Genomic DNA, 13,633 nt, shown 5'->3' with positions numbered 1-13,633 from the left:
TATCTAAATTTCCTACATTCATGGTTCTCACATTCCATGTCCCAATCACCAGTGTCTGCTTACAACTGTTCCTCTTCCTTTGTATTTCCATACTTGAAAACTCAACCTCCTTTGCCATTTCTGTTATCTAAATGTGTTCTGTTGTACATAGGGTTTTCAGAGGCCTGCTATTTCTGTCATGCTTAGTGAAGCATAATAAGTAATTGCAAAACCATGGCCTGGATTAGGCACACCTTAGTCTCTAGAGTGACATTGTTGCTTTTCAGCACTCTAGAGAGGTCCCTGATAGCAGATTTTCCCAGTGCAATTTATCTTTTGATTTCCTGACTTCTCATGTTGAGAGTGTTGGTTCTTCTCTGGTTAGGACTCCCTCAGTCTCTTGTAAGAGAAAAGATATTACAGGCCATGCATTAGACCTGCAGAAGCTGATAGACAGGAGGGACTCTTCCATCAGGTCAAATAGAGAATCAACAAAAAAGAAGACAACTCTCAGTGAGGTGGGTGATACAGTGATAGCACCAATGGGCTCAAACACAGCGACAATTGTGAGAATGGTGCAGGACTGCATAGTATTTCTTTCTGTTGTACCCAGAGTCGCTGTGAGTTGGAACTGACTTGATAACACCTAACAATAGCCCACACCCTGGGGAGACTCTTTGTGCACCTGATCAGGCCTATGACCTGAGGAAGGGTGTTGCATCCCCCTCCAATCCCCTCAGGAATGATTGACAGATCACATCAGATCAGAACGTGAAGAATGATCTCATTATTACCTAACTGCAGATCCACTGGGAAGGCAAGTTGGCAAGTGTTTTGGGAGAGTATCATTCAGTCCATGACAGTATCCAATACTGATGATTAATGATGCGAATGAAAGAATCCTCCCTTTCAGATACTGCTTCCAGCTACAGCTCCAACCACCTACGGTCAGAGTCTCATAAGTCTTCACCCTCCTTTGCAGTTAGATGCAGGTTGCTAGCCAGTGAGTGACTTGTGCTATGGGGACAGAGCATCTGGCTTTTCCATGTGATCCTGAGTGAGAGACTTCTCTAAGTTTCACTTTCTTTATTGGTCTCTCCCAACCTCTCGCTTCTTTATATCCTAACAATCACAGCTGAAATTGTGCCCACCCCATCTAAGTTAGTCCTGCATAATAGGAATGACAATAAAAAACTTATTAGCTTTATCTGCATAATGGGACTGGTAGTAACATTTATTCGAAACATGAGATACTCTAGCATGGTGCGCAGCATGGCTGTGGCTAGTAGTCGTTTGTAATTACTAAGTAATCACCCAGGCTGTGCTGGACACCCCTTCCAGGAGGCTACCAGAGGAGATGTGTCTGCACCGTCCAGGGGAGCCAGCGGCCACGTGCAGCGGTCAGAGCTGTGCGTGGCTTTGTCTGCCATGGGTTGGCAGGTGACAGTGTTTGTCATGCCTCTACTTGGCCACCTGGAGCTTTCATGGAGTGGGCAACTGATCCAAGTGTCTCCACAGAACCCTGACCTGGACACAGAAGCTCTGCTAGCCCTGCCGCTGACACAGCTGGTACAGAAGTTACGCAGTGGAGAGTTGTCCCCTGAAGCTGCACTTTTTACCTATGTTGGAAAGGTAATGAAAGCCAAAGCCAGCGCCTGATCCTTCCAGTAGCTCCTCCTTCAGGCTTGTAGCACAGGCTGTGGGGAAAACACACCTCTTCATGAGACAGGGAAAACCCTATCTCTTCTCCATATCAAGTGCAGGTGCTCTGTGGACAGGGCTTGTCTTAGCTGGACGTGGGTATGCATTGTGATTCCAGGCCACAGCCTCTGGAGGACTATGCTGGTAACTACAGTACCAGGGGCTGCCAGGGAGGAACAGGAGCCAGAGCTGATAAGTGTGCGTGCGTGCGTGCGTGTGTGTGTGTGTAAAAGAGAGAGAGAGTAGTAGGGGGAGAGGAGAAAGAGAGACACATATATACATATATGCACAGAATGTTATCCTAGCCAGCAATCTGGCTTTCAGCCCAGGTTTCCTTCTTTCTCTCCCTGGTCCTTACTCCCTTAGTCACCAAGTATGTTTGCTTCTTAAACCTTCCTCTAGGTGGTTCCTTTGTCTCTGTTCCCTTGTAGCTGCTTGATCCACCACCAGCAGCTCTTTCCATGACCAAGAACCAGCCTCCTGGGCAGGTCCCCTGTCAAATCTTCATGCCTTGACTGAGAGCCCACCTGCAGGCCTGGCTCTGCTGCTCCTGCCCTCTCTCTGGCCACAGACTCCTGCAGCTTCCTGGTGGTCAGGACCCACCCCTTTTCTTTGCTTCTTCTGGTGACACAGATTCCTGGCTAGGACTTCACGGGAGGATTTGCCCTTTCCAGGAGTCCTTCCCTGACCCTGTTTACTCCCAGCCTTTAGGGTTTCCTCTTTGTAACAGCTTAAACCTTGTCTCTTCTCCCTATCAATGCAGGTGCTCTGTGGACAGGGCTTGTCTTAGCTGTACTTGCAGCCTAGTGCCAAGCACAATGTCTTTCATGTAGTGAGTGCTCAAGAAATGGATTTGAAATGAGTGGACGTGGGCGTGCATTGTGATCCGTGCATGTGAACTTTGCATAGGATTTCTTTTTTTTTTAAATTTTTTTTGTTTTTGCTTTATTATTTTTGTGTGCGTGTACCGTCAAATCAGATCTGACTGGTACAGGAGGAGATTGCCCCTTCTTCCCCGGCAGAGCATCTGGTGGATTTGAACCATGCACCTCTGGGATTGTAGTTGCACCTTCTTGCCACTAGGCCACCAGAGCTCCCCTATGCGTAGGATTTCTTGAGAGTGTGTGACACGTGAGAGTGGCCACTAAGCGTGTGAACATGAATGTGCGTATGAAAGTGGTGTAAGTAACAGTAGTTGATGAGTGGATGAGAGAGAGGGAGGGGCTGGCTGGCTGTGAAGAGAAAGGGTGGGAATCCCTGAGCGGGGTGACACTGAAAGGAAGGATGCTGCTGTTTCAGCAGATAATACTTCTTGGTCCTGAGCAATGTCCCTGCTTTTGTTATTGATGAGACAGTGTCTGGTTATAGCCTAGGTCTCTTCCTGCCTTCAGTAATCTGAGGACAGGTTTTAGGGCTGTCTGCCCACACACCAGGGTGTAGCAACAAGACCCACATCCATTTCTCTCTGGTGTTGCACTCTGGAGTGAACAGGAACACGAGAAAATAAATACCTGTGCCTCTCACTACCTTCTTCTAGGGACCTGTTAAAGATGGTTAGTAGGCCCAGCCCAGACACTGTTCCTTTCAGTGAAGCCTCTCCCCCTTTACTTCTGCCAGTATGTCTTCTGTGTGGTGTGATCATTATACTTCAGTGTATTTCTGAAGAAGGGGAGGCTGAACTTGTGTGAGGAGAAAGTTCTGGGCAATGGGGGATTAGAGTCTGGCTATTAACTCTGCTCTACACTGATTCCCATTGTGGTCTGGGTAGGGGTCCTCCCTGCCTGCCTTCCAGGGACAGAGGTGAGGTTTGGCAGAAAGTGCATGGCCAACTCATGAGCCTTTCTAGCAGACGTCTGAAGTCAGAACCTTGTACCCTTGAAGATCCTGGCTCTACTCTCTCTCCCTGTCTAAGAAAGGCCAGAGGCAGAAAAAGGGAGGTGAGGGCCAGATGTTCCTGGAGAGGGACATGCTGGACCCAGATTCCCTCTGGGCTGTGTTGCTGCTTTCTCTTCTCTGGATATACCCTCAAGGGTCAGCCTCGCTGTCTTATGTCCACTGTAGGCTTGGGAAGTGAACAAAGAGACCAACTGTGTGACCTCCTACCTGACTGACTGCGAGACTCAACCGACTTTGGCAGGTCCAAGGCAGGGCCTGCTCTATGGGGTCCCTGTGAGCCTCAAGGAGTGTTTTAGCTACAAGGTACATGCTCCCTCCTGGAAAGACTCAGCATCAGGCCCTTGTTCTCTCCCTACTCTCTGTCCCATCCCTGCCTGCCTGAACTGTGTCCTGGGTCACCTTGGCCCCTCAAGGAAGTAGGTTCAAAGATCCACCTTGCTTTGGCCCCTGTGGTGGTTGAGGTGGGCTGGGCTGCTGACAGTCTCTTAACTCATGGGCCTCTCTTCCCAGGGCCAGGACTCAACGCTGGGCTTGAGCCTGAACTATGGGGTGCCATCGGAATGTGACAGTGTGGTGGTACAGGTGCTAAAGCGGCAGGGTGCTGTGCCCTTCGTGCATACCAACGTCCCACAGTCCATGTTCAGGTTGGGTGTTGGGGTGTGGGACGGGGCAGGGCACCAGTACCAATATGACACGTACCTGACCTGTTCCTGTTCCTCCCAGCTATGACTGCAGCAACCCCCTCTACGGCCAGACTGTCAACCCATGGAAGTGCTCCAAGAGCCCAGGTGGCTCCTCAGGGGGTGAAGGGGCCCTCATTTCGGCCGGGGGCTCCCTCCTGGGCTTAGGCACTGACATTGGTGGCAGCATCCGCTTCCCCTCTGCCTTCTGTGGCATCTGTGGCCTCAAGCCCACAGGGAACCGCCTCAGGTATGGTGTAGGTGTTAGATGGGAGGGAGCTTCTGGGTCCCTAACTGTGTGACCCTGGCCTAACATATAACCGCTGTGGGCTCAGGGCAGGGATCACCCAACATTTTGCTGTAAGGGAATTTCAACAACACTGACCCTAATTCCTAGTTAATGTGACTTCTAAGCTATGTTTGGTGTGGGGATGGGCAGAAGGTGACCCTTTCTTACTCCCACATCTTGTGGTTTTTTTCCCCAGCAAGAGTGGCTTGAAGGGCTGTGTCTATGGACAAGTAGCAGGTGAGGTCTGCACTTCCCTTTATGCCCGGGAGGGTGGTGGGGTCTTCCTGATCTACGTCTTCCTCTGCTTGTCTGTCCACATCTGCCCCTGTGTCTCCTGTGGGCAACATTTGGCTGCCAAGCCACTCTAAGTCTGAGTTCCTGTCTCCTTGTCTCTGCTCATGTGATTTCTTAGACTCAGCCCTAACATTACTGGGGCCAGGTGACCTTGTTCCCGTCTCTCTTCTCTCCTCTCCCTGTTCCACAGTACAGCTTTCAGTTGGCCCCATGGCCCGGGATGTGGAAAGCCTAGCGCTGTGCATGAGAGCCCTACTGAGTGAAGACATGTTCCGTTTGGACCCCACTGTGCCTCCCATACCCTTCAGGGAGGAGGTGAGCAGGAGTGGGGGTTGGTCATTTGCTGGATGTAGTTATTATTGATAATTGAGAATCCACATATAAATTCTGCATTTATATCTCCATGTGGTCCAGCTTGGAGGCTCTGTCTTCTGAAAACCCCCTCTTGGGTCTGAAGTCGGGCTTGGCTGCTGTTTCATAGATAGCCACCAGATGGAGCCCTTGTCTGCAGTTTTAAACACTCCAGTTTTCAAAGGACCACTTTGCTCCTCCAGGGAGGAAAGGCTGCCTAACTGGCCCAGACTCTGCTGCTGTTCTTATGAAGTGGGTGCCATGAAACTACTTTCTAGTTTGAGAAATCCTTGAGGGAGAACTCCTGTGGCTGGCCTGTGTTTGATCCAGTCAATGAATGCCTTTCTTAGTTGATTTGTGTGCAGATCTCCAGTATGCAGTATGGATACTTGTAATAGGCTGAGTGAGTGAAAGACACTTAAAACCAGGGCTGTTTCCTCCTCCCAGAGAAGGCTGGTGTCTGAGGGTAGTGTTGAATTCTGGTACCCTAGAATATCACCCACACAACTTGCAGATCAAAAAGAGCTGAGTTTTTTTGATCTGCAGGTGAAGGAAAGCTGGGACAAGAGGGCTAGGCAAAGTTGTCATATTTCTTGAGATTGTGAAGTCTGTTTTAAGGTGAGTCTTTTAATGTGGAGTTATGGTTAAGATTGAGTAATAATCATATCTAATACTTTAGAATTGGTGGACATGTTTTTGTTATGCACTGTTGAGTCAAAATGCCTCATAGCTGATCCTCTGGGAGGTTTTCAGAGGCTGTAATTCACACAGGAAGAGACTACCCATCTTCCTCCTAGGGAACAGCTGCTAGATTTGAACTGCCTGCCTTTGGGGTGGCAGCACAACTCCTTATCCACTAGGCCAACCGGACCTCCCTTTGATAGATAAAATCAAGAGGATTTTGAAGTGACATTCAAAGAGTCTTGAATGCAAACTGTCATTTGATGCTGTCTTTTGAAGAGTTGATGCGCCCTTCAGGAACGAATAATAAAGTTATTGAGTAAGAGTGTTCAGGAGTAGTAAAATTAGATTGTGAAAACTTTGGAATAGTACAGTAAGCTATATAGTGATTCTGTTTCTTAGCAGTCAGTCATTTCTGTCTATGTGAGAGGCCTTTTGTCATCTCTGCAGTGCTGGAGGGTCCCTGGACAGGCAAATGGGCCTTTGACCTTCTTGGGAGTGGAGCAGGAGGGCAAATCTGGGCTGACTGGTGAGCTAGCTACCTGTGTATGTCAGAGAGGGATGTCCTTTGAACCCAGTGGTTCAGATAGTTGTAGCCAGGAACTCCTTCCCAAAAGGAAGGAGAGAAGGAGGAGAAAGGTCCCAGACTAAGAGTCTGAGACAGCCATGGGAGCTGGGAACAATGCTCTTGAAACTGGTAGAGGAGAGCTTTAGCTTAGGAACAAATCCAATGTCTTCATTTTGCCCTTGGCTGCCTTGGGCAAATTTCATCTTCAAATGAGAAGCCTTTGCTCTGCGCATTTACTCATTCACTGTCCAAGCATTTTGTGAAATGGTCAAATGCAGAAGGGGTAGCCCTGCTGGGGATCAGAACCAAGGAGAACCAGAGCCATCCATCTGGGCTGTAGGCTCACGGCTGTGTCTGAGGTGGAGAGATTTCTCTGGTCTCTGGGATCCCTGGCTGGGGCTGCCCTCACCTTACCTGACTCTGACTGCTGTGTTTTGCCCCCAGATCTACACAAGCTCTCGGCCCTTGCGTATTGGGTACTATGAAACGGACAACTATACCATGCCCACCCCGGCCATGCGAAGGGCTGTACTGGAGACCAAGGAGCGCCTTGAGGCGGCTGGCCACACGGTATGATGATGGTAGCCTGGAAGTCCTGCCATCCTCCCAGATTTATTGTTTTGTAGCTGCTAATGGAACCTGGGTCTCTGTGGGGTCAGTATATAAAGGGTTGGTTGGGGGAACATAAGGGTAGTGATTGGTAATAAGCTCGAGACCAGTGCTGGGTGATGTCTGAGTGCTGTATTTAGGGGTCTTGCCAATCACAAGTGATAGTGCACAGCTTTCTAGAGGTTACTCGGGCTTTGGTCTGTTTAGCTGAGGCAACATTTTATATATCTCTAGACATCTCTCACGTGCGTTTAATAGAGAATTTTCATTGGTCAATAAAGGGACTTTTTTGAGTCCACTGAAGATTGCCTTGTGGGTAGAGTTGGTTCATTCTTTCCTCTCAAGGCCCCTTAGTCAGCAAGGGGTTCATGGGAGTCAAGGGCTGCTGGTCCTGGGGTACTGACACCTCTCCATCTCTATAGCTGGTTCACTTCCTGCCAAGTGACATTCCTTACGCACTAGAGACCCTGGCGACAGGTGGACTGTTCAGTGATGGCGGCCACCGTTTCCTGCAGAACTTGTGAGTGATGGTGGGCTTTGGGTCCTGTGGTGGGGTGAGGAGATGGACAGGCTGAGAGAATGTCTATCTCAGGGTTAGAGAGCAGTTATGGGTGAGCCTCAGCTGACTGTGGAGAAGAATCTGAGCATCCAGGGCAGGGCCTTGCTGTTCCCGAGACTGGGGATACCTTGCTAGGGCGGCTTTGGAAAGGTGCCAGACAGACAAGGGGAGGTTGGACTGAGCCGAGATTGTTGTGAGGGAGGAGGTGGCATGGGAGTCGCCAGTTGGGTTGGGAAAGATTGAGAAACAAGGTGGCAGGATCGAGATTGGAGGGGAGGAGGCCTTGAGCATCATGCTGTAATTTTAGGCTCTGCCTGACTCGATGTAAGTATTTGCATTTTGAGAAGGACCTCGGTTTCTCTTTTGTAAAGTTGTTGAGTTGGACCAGACCCACTTAGGGGAATTGTAGAGCTCATGTTGAAAGAAGCTGATTCCTTTGGGTTGTTTCCGTTCTTAAAAGTTGGTAGGTGTAGAGAGGACAGATCTTGTGATGGCATCTGGATCAGCATGACTGTGCCCTTCAAACCAGCAACCTACATCCCCTGACTCCCCTGGGGGGATGCTTCACCCCATGCTGTGCTTAGTCAGAGGCCCTGGCGGTGGTGTTTATTTCTCACAGAGCAGTCAGGATGGTCCAGGCTTTACTGTGGCCCTGGGAATGAGGCCCCAGAATTATTCCCCAAGTCTTTGAGGCAGAGATAGCCTCTGAGACAAGATTCATGGGTGGACCTCTGTGGATCAGCCCATTTGTGTCTCCAGGCTGCCACCATTATCAAGCGGGGTTGACCTCCGTATCAAGCCCTAGTAGGGGAGATACCGACACCCGGCTCTGCTGCTCTGAGCTGGATTTTCTAGAGAGAGACATGGAGTCCTGCCTTGGAGTGCTCCAGTGGTGGAGGGCAGGTCCTGCTGGCTGAGTAGAAAGGAATTCCAGGAGATAGATGAAGGGGTGGTTACTGAATCTAGTGAGGAGGGAGGTGGACAAGGTCACTGGGAATGGGGGGATGTCTGCGGTAGGAATACCCTACACTGGGCTCTTTGTTTCCCAGCAAAGGTGATTTCGTGGACCCCTGCTTGGGGGATCTGGTCTTAATCCTGAAGCTCCCTGTGTGGCTTAAAGGACTGCTGGCCTTCCTGCTGAAGCCGCTGGTGAGGATGCAGGGAGTGGAAGGGACTAGGATGGGTCAAGTGGGAGGGAATTGGGATGAAATCTCTGGGAGAAGGATACTCCATGGCTACAGGCTCTTCCCCTTTGCTCTGAGTCACTCTTGCTTTGGGTAGGCATAACTTCCTCATCTCTTCAGTCCCCATCCTGTATTCCTCGCCTTTCCCCTTCTACAATATTCAGTCACACTTCATGCAGAAAGGGGTGCCAACTTGGGATCTGGGGGCAGAGACAGAGGGAGAGGAGGCATGGCTACAACTCAGCTCAGGGCAGAATCCTTGACTCTGTGCCTCTCTTACAGCTCCCAAGGTTGACCTCTTTTCTTAGCAACATGAAGCCGAGGTAAGAACACTTCCTTCTGTAAGCGTGCCTAGTAGCCTTTCCCTGTTTCCCCCTGATTTCCTCTTACCTGGGTGTGAGTGGTTTCCCCACAAGAAAAGGTTGGAGGGGAGTGGTTTCTGAGACAGGAAACAACCCGGGCAGGGTGGCCACCTCTTTGGCATTCAGGTGGGACCTTGAAGTTCTGTCTCAGCAGGGACAGGCTGCAGGGCCCAGGCCTGGCTGGAGAGCAAAAGTCTGAGGGAGATGAGGGCACGAGAGAGGACCCTGTGGGGCAAGGGGTGAAAAGGGGAAGACTGGCCTGGTTGGGGGTGAGGTGGGGTGGGTGGGAAAAGTCAGGAAGGAGTTGGGCTGGGGAGGCGTGGTAGATACTTGGAAAAGATTGAGGCATGCTGTTCTTAGAGAGCTGAACTCAACTGAGCGGCGCCAGGTCCTCTCTTCCCCTTAGTGGCTCAGACTGGGAAAGCAGGGTGTGAATACATCATTTTCACGCCCTGGCATCTTGCAGTGGTACTCCTTCTCTGACCCCCTGATGCTCAGGACCTCAGACAGCACAGCGGGAATTCAGGCTACCTTAGTCCCCACTCTGGTGGGATCACTGAGTTAACACTCATTAACTCCCTCTTGGGACCGGAGTTTCTCACCTGGACTGTGATTTGAACTTCTGCTTGCCCTGCTTCCTTCCCAGAACTCCCTTGGGATTGGGTAGGGTCTCTGGAGGAGTGAGCTCTGAAAGGGGGCCTGGTGTTTCTAATCCCTTTGGCTGTGACCCTCATGGCCGGTGACTTTCACTCCCTCTGCCCAGGTCGGCTGGGAAGCTCTGGGAACTGCACCATGAGATTGAGGTAAGGCCAGAGCCCCTACACTAGAGCCAAGTATGTGTGTGGAGGTTGGAGTTGGACAGGGCATCCATCAGCAGGGTCTCTCAGCCATGGGTCTCCTGGGACAGCCTGTCACTGCCCCCTCCATACCCTGGACTAGCTTTCTGGGCCCTGCACTTTGACTGTCATATGCCCAGATGCCCAGTCCTGGGAGCTGTGCTAGCTGGGCGCTCTCTCGTGGGTGCCTCCTAACTTCTCCAGGGCTGCCTGTGCAGTGAATGGGCATGCTCCGCAGGGAGAGTTGTGTCTGTGGTTCATGCCAGAGGTTGAGTAGCTGATGCTGCTGAAGAATAGCCATTGCCTGCTTTCCCAGAGGCTTCCTGGCCCCTGTGCCTTGTTTCCGAGCTGCCTAGCCTCTGTCCCTGAATGGAGAGCCCGTGTGGCTGGCTGACTCTGAGTGCTCTGCCTCGTGTCCTCTCCAGATGTACCGAAACGCAGTGATCGCTCAGTGGAGAGCCCTGGACCTGGATGTGCTGCTGACCCCAATGTTGAGCCCTGCTCTGGACTTGAATACTCCAGGCAGGGCTACAGGTGAGGACCACTCACAGCCCTACCTGTCCCTTCTCTTCTGTGAGCACAGCCTTGTGCTGGGGTGAGGAGTGCTGAGAAGTTGAAGAACAGGAGCCCTGGGACAGGGGAGCCCTACGTTTGAGGTCGTGCTCATTGAGTCTGACTCTGTAGAGATGGGATAGCTTGGAGGGAATGAGCGCGCTGTCTATCTGCACTATTCAGGTGGAGGCTGGTGCCCTCAGCAGGGATGCTTTTAGGAATCTTGAGGTTCAGAGTTTATGGTTTGAAGTAAATAGGGACTCCATTCCAGGTAGGGGACGTGACAGGGGTAAAGGTGCAGGCTCAGCACCATCAGGCTTTCCAGCCTGGCCTGGAATTCTGGATTCCTGGGCTTTGCCACTCAGACCCCAGCCCTAGCAGAGAGCCTTTTTTCTGCTGTGGAGGCAGGATGAGCAATTTCACAGGCTAGAAGACAGGTCCATGTGGCACCAGTGATCACATGACCTTTTCTGACAAGCTTTGACATGTTCCAGGGGCCGTGAGCTATACCCTTCTCTACAATTGCCTGGACTTCCCAGCGGGGGTGCTTCCTGTCACCAGTGTAACCACCGAGGACGAGGCCCAGATGGAACATTACAAGGGCTACTTTGGGGACATCTGGGACTGGATACTTCGGAAGGTGAGGCCAAGAGACCTGGCCTGTGCCCCCCCAGACCCCATTGTCCCCTGAACATACACCCCTCCTTCAGCTGCAGTTGCTGTGGCAGAAACTGTGTCAGTACTGGCCAGCTTGCCAGGGCTTCTGAAAGCCGCCCCCAAGACTGGCCTGACCCTAGTCTGCTGCCACTTCTCTCCAGCTGTGGTGCCTACTGGGCTTGGGGTGTGTGGTCTTGCCTTGTCTCCATCCTGATGCCCGGGTCCCCTGCAGGGCATGAAGAAGAGTGTGGGGTTGCCTGTGGCCGTGCAGTGTGTGGCTCTGCCCTGGCAGGAGGAGCTGTGTCTGCGGTTCATGCGGGAGGTGGAGCGGCTGATGACCCGTGAAAAGAAGCTGTCTTGACTGTCGCCCACTCACCACACTCTGGAGGACTTGAGGCCCGCTTTATCTGAGGCCCTGCCTGGTCTCTTCACCCACCCACCCACCCCATGGGGACATGTCCAGCATGGGACAGAGACTTCCATGCTCCTCTACCTCCTAAGCCCCCAAGTCTGGATTTTGTTCCCACCTCTATCCGGTCTGTTCCAGACTCCCCCATGTGGTGGCCAGTGTGTATGACATGGATGAAGGCTCCCTAACAACCAAGTAACAGTTTTCTGGTCTGTGTACTTTCTGTATACACAGGGTGGGGTGGGGGATGTTGGAGCCTGCCGAGAGCATGCTGATTGGGTCTGCTGAAGCCCTGTTCCAGCCGTGTCATGTCACTTTATTTCTCCAAAACCCCCTAAGTGCCCATCACCCACAAGAGGGACACAGGCCTCTCAGAGTGGGTGTTGCAAGCCCAACCTCTCACCATTATGCTTCCTCTGCCACTTAAGTTAGGCCCATCCCACTGCCCTTCCTCTTCTTCCTTTCTTTGTTACTTTCTTTTACTATGTCCTTTTTGTTTCCTTACCACGGATGCCTTTAAAGCCCTCTGGTGGTGCAGTCTTTAGTCTTTTTTTTTTTAAGTTCTAGATTCTTTATTCAATTTTTAATGTCTTCTTTGAGCCTCTGTCCAGGTTTGAAGGAATATAACACTACATCCCAGGCCCAGAGCAGAGGGAGGCTTTCACACCTTTGTGTTTTCCCTCTGGCCGGAAGTCCCTGCAGACTCTGACTTGTCGCCCCAGCAGTGACCTGGTCTGACTGGGTGACAGGGAGACAGTTTAATGAGGACATGAAAGTAGGCTCATACCGTGGAACCCTAGTATAGGGATACCCCTTCTCTGGCTGCTCCCCCCCGCCTTCAGTGGTGGACGCAGTAAAGCTGGATACTCCCTGCCACCGATCCACAGCTCTTGTAGCCGTTCCAGGACCTTCTGGCTCAGGCTGGGGGCTCCCACTCCCTGTCCACTGAGTGCAAGCTTCAGGCCTCCCTCATGACACAGGAGCAGCACCTTGAAAAATTGCTGGGGAGAAAATAGAAAGGGAGCCAAGATCAGCTTCCTGCATCCTCAGGGGGAGATCCAGGCCAGAGTCCTGTCTGCAGAGGAAGCCCAGAGTGACACAGGCACTTGAGCCAGCATGAAATCCTTCTATTCTTGGAAGACCAGCCCCCGAACTATGATGACCTGCCTGGGCCCGAGGCCGTGGGGAAGACTGGGAACATGGTACTTCCAGCCTGGGACTTTTCAGCAGGAAAGGGTATCCGACTGGGTACTCTCTTCTGCCCTCCAGAAAGGGACACTGATGTTCACAAATCCAATAGCCTTCACCAAAATGTCACCAGAAAGGAGAGTGGGAGCCTCTAGGGGTAGTGGAGAAAGTGCTGTCCATTCACGCTCACCTTCATTGCCACATTCCCAGAGAAAAAGAGCTGACCCCTCTCTGCAGGGTCAGGCGGGGCCACTGAGCCTCCGCTTGCCAGCGCCCAGCATACAGGGTGTTGCAGATGACGTGAGACTTGATGGTGTGGAAGCGAGGGTTCAAGTGGATGGCGATACCTGGCCGGGGCAGCAGGCCGCAGCCACACTGGAAGTCCACCTGGAACCTACACACATCTTCAGGGACGACTCCTTGCAGCATGACCATCTTGCCTGTGTGCAGCTAAACAAATGGCCAGTCGCTGGAATCCACCAGTGGTTCCAATTTGGTGTGTACCTTTGGAAAACCAACGGAAGGTTACTGTGAGCCAGAATCAACTCAGTAGTGAATTTGGTATCAGGGAATGTTGGTGGCTTAGTCTAGAGGGAGATAGGCTGCTAGCTCAAAGGCAGCACCTCTCTGGGGCCTGACTCCATCAGTCATTCTACAGGAGGAAGATGAGTGGTCTCCTGTGCAATCTATAGGAAAGCCTGCTTGAGGGTCGGTTATGAGTGGGTTTCATCTGAATGGCAATGAGTGAATGAGTGAGTGAAATCCTTTGAGGCCCAGTTTGCTTTCAGGAAAGTTTCTTTCTCTAGGGCTCTGCTACATTTTCTCCCCTGGAAGAACT

The 13,633-nt window shown here is 51.6% G+C and overlaps 1 protein-coding gene and 1 pseudogene across 1 annotated transcript in view; one reads left to right on the top strand and one right to left on the bottom strand.

Moving 5' to 3' along the window:
- LOC102868614 (fatty-acid amide hydrolase 1-like) overlaps nt 1-11,559 on the top strand; it is a 22,766-nt gene extending 11,207 nt beyond the window's left edge. The window contains exons 2-15 of the mRNA XM_006898977.1: nt 1,498-1,611; nt 3,742-3,879; nt 4,087-4,220; nt 4,300-4,506; nt 4,742-4,782; nt 5,030-5,154; nt 6,884-7,009; nt 7,471-7,568; nt 8,657-8,756; nt 9,074-9,114; nt 9,917-9,956; nt 10,415-10,523; nt 11,036-11,181; nt 11,431-11,559. Coding sequence (XP_006899039.1) covers nt 1,498-1,611; nt 3,742-3,879; nt 4,087-4,220; nt 4,300-4,506; nt 4,742-4,782; nt 5,030-5,154; nt 6,884-7,009; nt 7,471-7,568; nt 8,657-8,756; nt 9,074-9,114; nt 9,917-9,956; nt 10,415-10,523; nt 11,036-11,181; nt 11,431-11,559 — 1,548 coding nt within the window. The remainder of the gene's footprint in view (nt 1-1,497; nt 1,612-3,741; nt 3,880-4,086; nt 4,221-4,299; nt 4,507-4,741; nt 4,783-5,029; nt 5,155-6,883; nt 7,010-7,470; nt 7,569-8,656; nt 8,757-9,073; nt 9,115-9,916; nt 9,957-10,414; nt 10,524-11,035; nt 11,182-11,430) is intronic.
- Nucleotides 11,560-12,445: 886 nt separating this feature from the next.
- Nucleotides 12,446-13,239, bottom strand: LOC102859654 (annotated as a pseudogene).
- Between the last annotated feature and the right edge of the window lie 394 nt (nt 13,240-13,633).

Source organism: Elephantulus edwardii, unplaced genomic scaffold, assembly GCF_000299155.1.
Source record: "Elephantulus edwardii isolate Elephantulus edwardi_28Jun2011 unplaced genomic scaffold, EleEdw1.0 scaffold00243, whole genome shotgun sequence".
In the NCBI taxonomy this organism is placed as follows: domain Eukaryota; kingdom Metazoa; phylum Chordata; class Mammalia; order Macroscelidea; family Macroscelididae; genus Elephantulus; species Elephantulus edwardii.
Note: the sequence above shows the minus strand (reverse complement) of the source record. Positions and strands in the feature narration are given on the sequence as shown.